This window comes from Chaetura pelagica, unplaced genomic scaffold, assembly GCF_000747805.2.
Source record: "Chaetura pelagica isolate M959 unplaced genomic scaffold, ChaPel_1.0 scaffold531, whole genome shotgun sequence".
Lineage (NCBI taxonomy): Eukaryota > Metazoa > Chordata > Aves > Apodiformes > Apodidae > Chaetura > Chaetura pelagica.
This window is the reverse complement of record NW_009952362.1, coordinates 3,780,139-3,792,986: the sequence shown is the minus strand read 5'-3', so window position 1 is coordinate 3,792,986 and position 12,848 is coordinate 3,780,139. Positions and strand designations below refer to the sequence as shown.

General features: G+C 44.6%; 1 protein-coding gene across 1 annotated transcript in view; it reads right to left on the bottom strand.

Moving 5' to 3' along the window:
* Positions 1-10,739: 10,739 nt before the first annotated feature.
* Positions 10,740-12,848, bottom strand: part of TCF7L2 (transcription factor 7-like 2 (T-cell specific, HMG-box)) — a 181,413-nt gene continuing 179,304 nt past the window's right edge. The window contains exon 12 of the mRNA XM_010007934.1: positions 10,740-11,550. Within this exon, the coding sequence (XP_010006236.1) occupies positions 11,127-11,550 (424 nt within the window). The 3' untranslated portion in view covers positions 10,740-11,126. The remainder of the gene's footprint in view (positions 11,551-12,848) is intronic.

The following is a 12,848-nucleotide window of genomic DNA, read 5'->3' as shown; positions in this document are numbered from 1 at the left end:
CCCTACACCTGAGTGACACCTGTTAATTCAAATTCACATAAACTTTTAAACACGATAAGGAAAAGAAAAAAATCATCTCTAAAAATTAAATAATTTGAAGCTAAGCCACTTTTTTTTCAATGTTTTTTCACTAATACAAGTTCTTTGTCAGCCCTTATGATGCAGAGGAGACACTTGGCTGCTTGAGGAAATTTCCCTGTAAATAGGGAACTAAACCATGTCATTGGTACAACAAAGTGTACCCCAAAAAATCCAGTGAGAAGTCAGTATGTTGGAATGAGTGACTGGTGAAAGAATTTGATCTCCCACTGTTGTAGCAACCCTGATTTTGCTCCTGAGCTCCTGAGCATGCTTATCACAGAGAATAAGACAGTGGAACAGGTTGACCAGGGAGGTTGTGGGTACTCCCTCCCTGGAAGTAGTCAAGGCCAGGTTGGACCAGGCTTTGAGCAATATGGTTTAGTGGGAGGTGTCCCTGCCCATGCAGGGGGGTGGGAACTAGATGATCTTTAAGACCCCTTCCAACCCAAACCATTCTATATTATTCTGTATTTGTGCAAGCCAGCACACCTCATGATTGCATCTTTCTTACAGCCATATTAGAGCCAAGTAAACTGAGGGACTTGGTTAATGCATATCCCAGTCTGCTAGGTATGTAATCTTGGCATCTTGTTCCCTTTCAGCCATAAAAGGGGATTTTCTGGCATGCTGCTTCATACCCAGCACATCTGCCCCACACAGACTCTCCACCCCAGCCCAGACAAGGATAAGGAAAAGAAAAAAATCATCTCTAAAAATTAAATAATTTGAAGCTAAGCCACTTTTTTTTCAATGTTTTTTCACTAATACAAGTTCTTTGTCAGCCCTTATGATGCAGAGGAGACACTTGGCTGCTTGAGGAAATTTCCCTGTAAATAGGGAACTAAACCATGTCATTGGTACAACAAAGTGTACCCCAAAAAATCCAGTGAGAAGTCAGTATGTTGGAATGAGTGACTGGTGAAAGAATTTGATCTCCCACTGTTGTAGCAACCCTGATTTTGCTCCTGAGCTCCTGAGCATGCTTATCACAGAGAATAAGACAGTGGAACAGGTTGACCAGGGAGGTTGTGGGTACTCCCTCCCTGGAAGTAGTCAAGGCCAGGTTGGACCAGGCTTTGAGCAATATGGTTTAGTGGGAGGTGTCCCTGCCCATGCAGGGGGGTGGGAACTAGATGATCTTTAAGACCCCTTCCAACCCAAACCATTCTATATTATTCTGTATTTGTGCAAGCCAGCACACCTCATGATTGCATCTTTCTTACAGCCATATTAGAGCCAAGTAAACTGAGGGACTTGGTTAATGCATATCCCAGTCTGCTAGGTATGTAATCTTGGCATCTTGTTCCCTTTCAGCCATAAAAGGGGATTTTCTGGCATGCTGCTTCATACCCAGCACATCTGCCCCACACAGACTCTCCACCCCAGCCCAGACAAGGGCTGCCACAGGACGACAGATCCCATCTTACCCACCTGATTTCTCATACAGCTTCACTGCCAGAGAAGTGTCAGCATCAGACCTCCATGAGATGAAAGCCAGCTAAATTCTCCAACCAGAAACACTCCCCTCCCCGCAAAGTTGTGCGATTAAACAAAACAAACCAAGAAGCCCTTTAAATTCCACTTTAGAGAGGATGTGTTCAGTGCTGATGGCAGTTATTTTGTCTTGCTTCTGTCATCGGGTAGTTAGGGTAATTGACCCAGTGATACCTGCCCAGAGGAAGAGACAATGTTTGAAATTCCTGTTAGAAACAATTAGGTACTTGGCCTTAAAGCATGGGTCTTTCTGCTTTTTTTGTTTGTTTATTTCTTGTTTTGTGTTGTTTTTTTAGGAAGGCATTAAAAAAATAAAACAAAACCAGAAAGGCTCTCAACTCTTTGAAGGTCCTGTTTGTGCTTAAACAGGCTCTGTGGATTGGTAATTGGCCTCTCAGAGCCTGGGGGAGGTGAGGCTGAGGAGCTGCTGCTATGCTCAGCACTTCTGCAGCCCCCCCCACTCTTCCCCGGGGGTCCCACGCTGCTGTCCCGACCCACCGCCTCAGCTCCCTCCTTGCCCAACTTCCCCTTGCCTCCATCCGGGGCTGGCAGCCCTTCTGCAACATGCCCAGCCCTTTGCTCCTTTGCAAAGGGCTGGAGAAGAGGTCACCAGCAATCATGGTGGATACAAGGATGTCAGTCTGTGGGCTGAGTGCCCAGGTCCTGGTGTCGCGGGTGGATGTGGCCTCTTCCACAAGGGTAAGCCTACCTCCCAGAATAGCCTGAAACAGAAGCAAAAGAGCAAATCCACAAACATGGAACCTGTCTGCTCTTCAGCATTATTAACTGTTTCCTGTTAAACTAGTAGTTGAAATGATGCAAAGTCTCTGTGGATTTTGCTTACTTCAGGACAGGGGTGGGGGCAACGCAAACATGAGGCACCTGCTTTGCCTGAGGGTGAGGTGAGGGGTGACTCCACAAACAGCTCTGAATCCCCAAGGTAGGTTAGAAAACAGCCCCAGCCCTAGGTATCAGCCCCATGAAGTTCATAAGGAACTTACTGTTTGATGTGTAGGGTGGCCCAGAGCCCCACAGAGCCCAGCACCAGAGGATTCAGAGGCGTCCAGGAGACGCCTCAAAAACTGAGAAGACATCCACACTGGTAGTAATTCCTCTGCAGGACTTGCTTGCCCCCAAGGGTCTGCAGAAATTCACATGCTGTTCTTGAGGGCTTTGCCTTTCACCCAGGGCAGGGCTGACTCTCCTGCAGTGAGGAAGGGGAGGAGGGGAAGGAGGTGCCCCTCTGGCTGCACAGGGAAGCCTGGAGCCTCTGGCTGAGGAATTGCTCAGGTTTTCTTGGCACTGGCGCTGCCTTGGCTGGGAGGCAGACAACATGGCACTCCCTGTGCACAGACACCCCCAGACAGGTAGAAAGTTTCCCTCCTGCTTTGCAAGCAACCTTGTCTCAGCAGAAGCATGTGTAGCCCGGTTTTCACACTTGCTCCTTCCACCCTGGTAACGTTGTGGATTAGAAAAAAACAACTTTCAGCAAGACCACGAGCATTTCACAGGTGGTCACTGCCTCATCCCAGCAGTGTCCTTGTGGCTCCTCTGGCAGAGAAAGCTGGTTGGGAGCCTGGAAGCAGCCATTGAGCTCCTGCTTCTGCTTCCCCCCCGAGGCCAGTGGTGAAGTCAATCACACAGTGTGAACACACACACACAGGAGCACCAAACCCTGCTGCTCCCCAGGAATTCAAAACATTTAAAAATAAAAAAAAATGAAGCCTCACCAATATCTTTGCTTTAAAACTCAAAACAACAATAACAAAAAGTCCAGTCAGGTTAATTACACTAGAGCAGAGAGGAATCTCTGAGAGGCAACGCAAACATGAGGCACCTGCTTTGCCTGAGGGTGAGGTGAGGGGTGACTCCACAAACAGCTCTGAATCCCCAAGGTAGGTTAGAAAACAGCCCCAGCCCTAGGTATCAGCCCCATGAAGTTCATAAGGAACTTACTGTTTGATGTGTAGGGTGGCCCAGAGCCCCACAGAGCCCAGCACCAGAGGATTCAGAGGCGTCCAGGAGACGCCTCAAAAACTGAGAAGACATCCACACTGGTAGTAATTCCTCTGCAGGACTTGCTTGCCCCCAAGGGTCTGCAGAAATTCACATGCTGTTCTTGAGGGCTTTGCCTTTCACCCAGGGCAGGGCTGACTCTCCTGCAGTGAGGAAGGGGAGGAGGGGAAGGAGGTGCCCCTCTGGCTGCACAGGGAAGCCTGGAGCCTCTGGCTGAGGAATTGCTCAGGTTTTCTTGGCACTGGCGCTGCCTTGGCTGGGAGGCAGACAACATGGCACTCCCTGTGCACAGACACCCCCAGACAGGTAGAAAGTTTCCCTCCTGCTTTGCAAGCAACCTTGTCTCAGCAGAAGCATGTGTAGCCCGGTTTTCACACTTGCTCCTTCCACCCTGGTAACGTTGTGGATTAGAAAAAAACAACTTTCAGCAAGACCACGAGCATTTCACAGGTGGTCACTGCCTCATCCCAGCAGTGTCCTTGTGGCTCCTCTGGCAGAGAAAGCTGGTTGGGAGCCTGGAAGCAGCCATTGAGCTCCTGCTTCTGCTTCCCCCCCGAGGCCAGTGGTGAAGTCAATCACACAGTGTGAACACACACACACAGGAGCACCAAACCCTGCTGCTCCCCAGGAATTCAAAACATTTAAAAATAAAAAAAATGAAGCCTCACCAATATCTTTGCTTTAAAACTCAAAACAACAATAACAAAAAGTCCAGTCAGGTTAATTACACTAGAGCAGAGAGGAATCTCTGAGATGTAAATACATTTCCATGGACGTTAAAAGCAAACTCCTCTCTAAAGTGTTTTTCTTTCACAAGCAAGCAAGAAAATGCATTGGATAAAACAAACTTTGCTTATTTTAGTTTCGACTCAATTACCTGTTAATGGAAAAAATCTGGCACCACTAATAATGAGGCAGGAATGAGATCACTGTTCTGGAGGCCTGGCTTGTCAGGGAAGCTTGCAACAAGAAGTGCATTTATCTGCCTTTCTATAACCCTTTTCAAGCACTCTGTCAAGGAGCCCAAACTGAACAGCCAGTTTAGGAGGAACTTGGAACCCGCTCCAGGCCCCCTCAGGCCCTCTGGGAAAAGGAAAATTATTGTTGGCAAGTCTGCCTGGCTCCAGAAGTTGATCCAGTGCCCCCCACTTGCCCATGCAGCAGCAGACAGAGCTAAGAATTTTGTTATAATTAAATAACGGAGTGCTGATTGGTTGCTGGAGGTGGTCTTGAAACTGGTGTTTAAGGCAGTGGAGAACAAGGGTTACTATTCATAGAAAAAGCAGAGTCTTAAAATCCATCTGTTTCATTCCAAATTTAGGCTAAAAAAATGCTCACTCACTGTCTTTAAAAATACCACCTGCTTAGCTATTTTGTATAATGTGCCATTATATAAGCTTGAAGGAGGAGCAGGCAAGGAGGCAGCGGGGGCTGAAGAGAGGCAGGGGAAACAGATTAAAAAGATATAGTTAGATCCAAAAATACCCCAGCAGCATATTCAAAAGGGAATACAAAATAAGGGAGCAAAGGAGACATTTTCTGAGGAAGAATAAAACCAGAGTTTTTGTTAATGCCTTGGAACCAGCTACTACAAATGGGCTTGTTTGCAAACAAGGTAACATTTTTTTCTCATTGTTTGGGAAAAAAAACTCCACACTTCTTGCTATACCCACCCAACTCCAGCCCTCACTGTGCTACAAGGCTGTGGAAACACCCTGAGCCTTTCCCACCCTGCAGAGCTTTCTGGTGGGGGCTAAGCCAGGGCATCGTAGCCTGGCTGGCAGAGCCCCTGCCAGCAGGTACCTCCCAAACAGGGCTGTGGTTCCCCATGCTGAGCTGGTGCAAGCAGCCAAGTTGAAGGAGAGACAAGGAGCAGGAAACACCACAGCATTTACTTTTCCAGAGCAGCTTTGCTCTGCAAGCAGTAACATTAGCAAGGCCTGGTGTCCTGCAGATATGTCTCCTGTCTCCCAATTGTCCTTCCCCTTCCCTCTCTGCTGCAATCTTATATAATATTACATATCACAGCTGCAATATTTCCAGTTTTCTCTATACCCTTAACTTCCCTCCCATGTCCCTTGTTCCCTCCGACACCCCAATGCTCTCTACATCTCCTTCCTAATCTTCTTGGCCTGCCAGCTGGGCAGGAGAGAGCAGATGTTGGTCCAGAAGTAGACGTGTGATAATTGGCCATCTGGACACTGCCAGAGAGAATGGATAACAGCTGAGCTCTCCCTGCTTTTTCTTCAGCAGCAGATCTGGAAAGCCTCTCTTCTCAGTGCCGGCAGAGATTTCCCTGGAACTCACAGGGACTTTATCATCTCCAAGAGTTTGACTGCTGCTGTCAAATCTAGTTCAAAATGCCAGAGGATTCAAGAGTTATCAGGAGAGGGTCGAACAGATGGACAGACAGCATGACTTCATGATCACTACTGCCTTAGAGGTCCAGGCTAACACCCACCCCAAATAAAGTGTATTTCCAACTTCAAGAACAGGGACCTCATAGAACAGGGATGTACATCATTAGTGAATATTTTGGATTGATCCTTGAAGAAAATCAGTCTGGGTGTTGGCAGACACCTGTCCTCAGAAAGTCCTTAAAATGGGCTGATGACATTATTGACAATGATAGGCCATTGGGATACTTTCAGTTGTAGCTGACCTGCCTTAAAAGTCTCAGGGTGTTTTCCAAGAACATCTTAAAATGAATGCCAAAGTACCTGTCTACCGCTTTTCATGATAGAGCAATTGCTACCATCTCTGAGCATATTTGCATATTCATAGTTTTAAGGGCCCAAGAGCTTTATTAGCCTTCCTGTCCAATATAGACCACTGCTCCTGCTCTGAAATTCAATCTACAGCTTCAGCAAAACAGTATCCAAAATCTTTTCCAAGAGTCTTAGGAGGTAAAGCATTCCTATGTGTATGCCAGACATAGCTGGGTAGCACTGTCACACATGTTCATTTTTATTATTATTGTTTGCTTTTATGATTGTTGCAATGGGCCATGCAACTATTTTACTGTGAATTCTCTCTATGTCTTTTTATGCTCTAATGAAATGAACAGGACTCTAAAGATTGCTATTTTTCCTGCCTTTTCCTTCTTTTTTCTCTTTAAGCAGAGCTTAAAACCATGTGGCACCGCTTTATTGAGTCAGCAATTGCTTAAACTTTTTTAAAATTCCAGGCACTAAGTGAAAAATGAGATTTACAAAACTAATGGAAAATAAATGTCTCCTGAACATGCAATACATTGACTTGCTTCCTTGCCTTATCCCATAAAAACAGATGGAAGCAACAGCTGCAGCGAATCACTCACTGTAGGCAGGGCCTCATGCTGTCCCATGGCAGCCTTGCACAAGGACAGTGTGCCAGCTTGCCCCTGTAGGTTCCCTCACCTGGTGGGTCTGGGGGTGAATGGGGTGATCAGGCCATACCCCTGTAGCCACCTGCCAACCCCATTTTACATCTGCAGTATCTGCAAAGAGCTGACTTTCCACCATGTTTCCAGTGTACCTGATCCAATGGGGTCCTTGGCTGCAACTCCTGGGTATAAAGGGAGTACATATAAATAATGGCAATTTTCTCCCAGGAGCCTTCAACTAGCTCAGACCCTTTGAGCAAAGGAAATTTGGAGGCAAATCTTAAGGCATAAGCCCTTCAAGGGGCACAGTCAATGCACAACAAACAGGAAACCCAAGTGGTTCTTTCCCAGAAATATGTAATTGCTTTCTACAGCAAACAACAAGTTCCCCCACCAGTTATCCACCACTTGTGAGCTCTGCTCAACCTAGCTTTTGAACATGTGCCTCTCCCACCACGTACACAGAAGGAAACCCAATTTGCCTAGTAACAATGTTTTTGGACTCTGCTTTCCAAGGGCTTGCTAATAAAGCAGCAAGCAAAGAACATAGTATTTTGCTGAATATATGAATCATACCTTGATGGCGTCTCCTTTGAGTCATGGCATTCAAAGATCTCCATGGAGCACTATGTTCTACATTAGAGAAGAGCAGTTATCCCCAGCAGAGATGCAGCACATGTGTCTGGCTGATGGATGGCCATGCTCTAGCAAGAGTCAGAACGTTTAGGAGAAAGACAAAAATATAAATTCCCTAGAAACTTTAAATAGCCAGAGAGTAATTTGAGCATGGTGTTCAATTTGCTGGCTTGCTAACAACAGCAAGATTTGGCACCTTCCACAAAGGCTTCATAGCAACATCCTCTTCCCCATTACAGAGTCCCATCCCATCCTCACTGCCCACATGCCTGTCATGGGTGATGAGGGGACGTGTTCCACTTGTCTAGGGCAGTGTCATGGCAAACCACAACAGCAACAGGCCTTGAATCAAGGGAGCTAAATCACTTAATCCTTCTAACAGGAAATATGAAGCAATTATCACGTATATTACCCTTTATGAACAGGTTTGAAACAAAAAAAGGCTTCTGGCACGGAAACTAGTTGGTGAAAAACAAAACCAAAAAAAAGCAAGTTTAAGTATTATGAATTCTGTTTAAGTTTTATTTACTACTTCACCCAGTACCTCCCAGCCCCTCTACAAAGCAATTTTTTTCTGCAGCCAACAGACGACCACTTGCAGCCTGTGTTGGTTTTACAGGACCACACAGTGAGGGACAGCACAGTCTTGGTACAGGGGCTGGGCGTCCCAGAATGGCCCCGCTTCCAGGTCTCTGCAGCAAATCACTTCACCTGCTTTCCCACATGAGGAAGAACACTTAGCTTTCCTGCAAGCTGACCGAAGAGCCGTGCATTACCTGGGCAATAGACTGGCATGATGGCAGAGAACAAGCCTGCTCCAAGACCTTGGCATTCAGCTGCCCTCGAGTGCCATTGTAGAAATTACTATGGCTGAGATTTCCCAAGATGACTGGGTCTACGGTGGCATCCACTTCAGAGATTCCTAAAAATTATGAAGCTTAAATCCCTACTCAGTTAAGAAAAAAATTGAAACAAGCAAACCCAAACAAATAAACCATTTAATAGTAATTCCTGCATTTCCATTCACTCCCATCCTGCAGCATCTGTGGGCACTGCTGCGTTTGCTGGGCGCTCAGCACTGAGAACAGGCTGGGCTGCAAGGGACTGTTGCATTTAAAAAAAGATAAATTTGCAAAAACCAGCTCAGGTCTATCCAGGAGATAAACCCTATTGCCAACACAAGGACTCTGACTAATTTGAGCTACCTGACCTCTCTACTGCATCAGCCCTGGGTTGTGGGATCACCAGGTGGAACAAAAAAAATTAAAATTAAAGGTATCATCAGCCCTGTTCCCCCAGGATCACTTCACACAGAGGCACAACATTATCTTAGCTCATGTGCTATTTGTCTTTTACCAAATCACATGCCATTTGCTTTAAAGAAAAGGGATTTTCAACCACTGCTATTCACACAGAAGCTGGCTGTACAGGAAGAGGACCACTGCAAAATGGATTTAGCAGGCGGCAGCATGGGAACCCAAAGGAACCAGAGGATTTCTCACAACCAGAGCTGGATTGCCAGGATTTTCACCAAAAAAATTCTGAGGAAGTTCTCCACTTGGGATGTACATGTTTATGGCCAGAGTAAAATGCAGTCAACGCATAAATGAGTTGACAAGTCATTCTCTGCACATACTAAGTTGCTTTTATTAATCCAGAACTGCATGCTACAGATACTGTACAGCATGAACATTTATTCATTACAAAAAATGGCTTCCAAACCATTAAAAATGAAAATCGGAATAAGAGCATAAAACGGAACAGTAACATCACAACTGTTAGGAAACATTCAAAGTATTCACAAAAAATGTTATAGTTAGCATCTTAATAAACCAGAGAAAAATCTGAGACAGTTTTACAATCGCTTCATGTCAACTACAATGGCACTGAATGAACAGATGAACAATTTTTCAGCTTTATACAGCGTTTTTTGCAACATCAACATGCCTAGGTTTTTTTTTTTTTATGTTTTAAGTTTGCTACCTACCTGTATGTAGTAAGTGTACATAGAAGTGGCAGTCTGATTTTCCTTTTATGAATAATCTAATATACAGAATTTGGCCCTTAAGGGTTTATACCTCTTCATTTTAAATGCTTTCCGGACAATCTGCTACCAAACACGTCTGTTATAGGTGACATTAAAACTACATACATATCTACCTATGTAACATCACAGCAAAACATGATGAACAAAAAAATTACAGCATTAAAAAAAAAAAAAAGGTAATAAAAAAAATAAAGTTGTTGGGAGAAAGTTCAAAGTCACTGAGAATTTTGGCACATAAAAATTTCTGCACACAGCCTACAGTCCTAATGTCGCAGGGGATTCAGCTGCAGTTCTGAACAGGAGACACTTGGACCTTGCTATTTTTCAAACAGCGTTGCTAAAAATTCCCTTCCTAAATTTTCAAGTCTTTTTGTGTGTAATGGCTTTTAAAGCAATTCTTATTTATTTTTTTTATACTATTGATCCTTGAAAAAATGCACCTGTGAATGCCCGTTTGGTGGCAACTGTGTTTCATATAGCAAAAAAAAAAAAAAAAAAAAAAAAAAAAGGAAATCAAAACAAAAATCCTGGAAAAAATATATATATACACATTTATATATAAACTTAAAAACCTTGTACAAATGAGTTGTTATATATAAGATGCTTACACTAAGGGAAAAAAAAAACAAAACACCTTTATACAATGTTTCAAGGAAAAAAAAAAAGAGGAAAAAAACATTTTAAAAGGGACAACATACAGATACAACAAGCAATTTCTAAAGCAATAAATACTACTGGTCCAATAGCGTTGTGATACTTTTAATTGTTGAGTAGCGTTCCCTCCCCCAAAAAGAACAACACCATGGAACAAGGTATATTAACACATTTTTTTTTTTTAACCCTTTGTTTCTGTACATTTAAACAATAACAAGTAACATCACAATAAAGGTTGTTTCACACAAGGAAGAAAACAGAAAAGAAGTAGTAGCGGCACCACGTTCGTTGTGCCCTTAAAGGTTTAAAAACCAGATGTAAAATGATTGGTTCGCAAGCTCGTATTTAATACAAATAATAAAGAACCAATGCCTCTGGCAAGGGCTGCTTGAAAATTGCTTCTTTTTTTTGTTTTGTTTTGTTTTAAATTTTTAAAATCAGTCTTTAAAACTAAGCTATTGGAACTACATAACAATTATGTATATATATATATTTTTTAAACGCTACAAAGACTTTAAACAGCTGTTGATAAAAATTTTGGCAGAATCATGAGGCTTTTCTCATCTACATATTTAAAAAGGAGAAATTGAAATAAGAATGGGTCAAATATTGACCAATGAACTCGATAAAACATCAACTAATGTAGCCACGTGGCACAAATTAAAAACGAAACCGAGAAACAACGACGAACAGCGGACAACGAGGAGGAAGAGAAGGAGGAGAAAAGAAAAAAATTAAGAGGAAAAAACCAAAACAAACAACCAACACCCAACCCCAAATCCCAACAGAAATCAATCCCCCCGTAGGGAACGGAACGGGCTAACGAGGCTAAAGCTATTCTAAGGACTTGGTTACGAGGGAGAGCGGCTGGGGCTGTGTCCCAGCCAGCGAGCTGTGGGAATGCAAGGAGGAGGTGGAGGGCTGTGCGAGGGGTGTGGCCGGCGGGAGGGCGGCCGGCGGGTGGTCCAGGGCCCCGTTGGGGCAGCTGGCGGCAGGCAGGGCGCCGGGCTTGCTCGCAGCGCTCTCGGCGAGGACGAGCGAGGATGGCGGCGGCATCATGACCAGGTGCGCCAGCGGGTCGGGCTTCAATGAGAGCGAGAGGGGTTGCGTTTGTTCAGTCTGTGGTTTCGAGTCTCTGGAGGGGGAGGCGAGCATGGCGGGGGAGGACGGAGGAGAGTCTAGTAAGCTTCCATCTGAAGAGGGTGGGCTGACGCAGCTGCCTTCACCTTGTATGTAGCGAACGCACTTTTTTTTTCTCCTAGAAACAGGGAGAGAGTGATCTGTGAATAAAGGGCAGAGATGCTGATGGAGGCAGTCATCTAAAGCAAAGAGTCGTCAATTTAGCTACTCTGGGCTCTGCACCGTCCTGGGGGTCTAGCGGGGTGTCCTTGCCACCAGGCCTGCTTGGGAACCTCCACTCGGCTAACAGATTTGGGAAGGTGTCCTGGTTTGAGGCAGGATGAAGCCAATTTTCCTTTTTACTGATTTTTTTTTTTTTTCCTTCAGTAAACTTTCTTTTAACTAGCAACTGTGTGTTCTGCTAGGTTGATAAGACACTGGAATATGCTCAAACCGGGACAGAAGGATTCACCAATTGTCTCTTCATCCCCCTCATCTTCAGGCCACCTCCTTTCCTTAGATATTTTAATCATCAGAAAATCAGATAAGATGTTGTTGGAGCCCACTATGCTAATCTACAAACTCAACTTTCCTCTGGAAAAAAACAAACAAACAATGAAGTCATTTAATCCTTCTAAAATAAAAGCTCTGGATAGTTGATGGTATCTCAAGATGTCCCATAACGCTGTCCAACTCATCGGGGCTACCTCTACACCTGCGTCACCTCTTGTGTCTTACGATGTGCTGCCCTTGGGAGGCAAGGACGGCTGCAAACTACTTGCTCACTGCTTTCTCCTCTGTTAAGAACCACACCAAATCCAGAAAGGTCAAAGTCAGACGGGAGGGATATACAACAGAGAGAAAGAGAGAGAGGGGAAATAAAAACAAAACAAACAAATAAAGCAAACAGAAGAAAAACCAGGAAAAGAACAGGATAAACAGAGCATGATCCAAAATAACAAGAATAACTGGTTGTATGGCCTGCAGGTTGTGGCTTTAAATTGACTCATTTTTACTTTTTGTTTCAAGGGAGAGTGGTAGATTTGAGAAGCTGCTCGTCTGCATTTTGGGGATTTTTCCTCTGAGGGGCCATCCATGTAACTCCAGAGTGGGATCCAATTTCAGCAGGTGAAGAGCACGACGACAGGTACAAAGATGAGGAGCAACATGGAGCTTATTACACACCAGGGAATATGAGAGTCTCGCAAGAGCCGCTCATCTTCCAGTAAATGTGACCCGATAGAGATCTTTCCTCCTCCCTCTGTCCACTTAACAATGTAAAGAAGCAATGAAAACAGGTGACAGTTTCACACCATCTCTCTTGCCAAGTCTATGCAAGACAATTCTAGCAGCAGGACAGAAGTAATGAGGCAAACAACCACAGCATCTGGCAGAATGACGTTCAGTGGCCACCCTGACCCTGATAATGATGGCTCT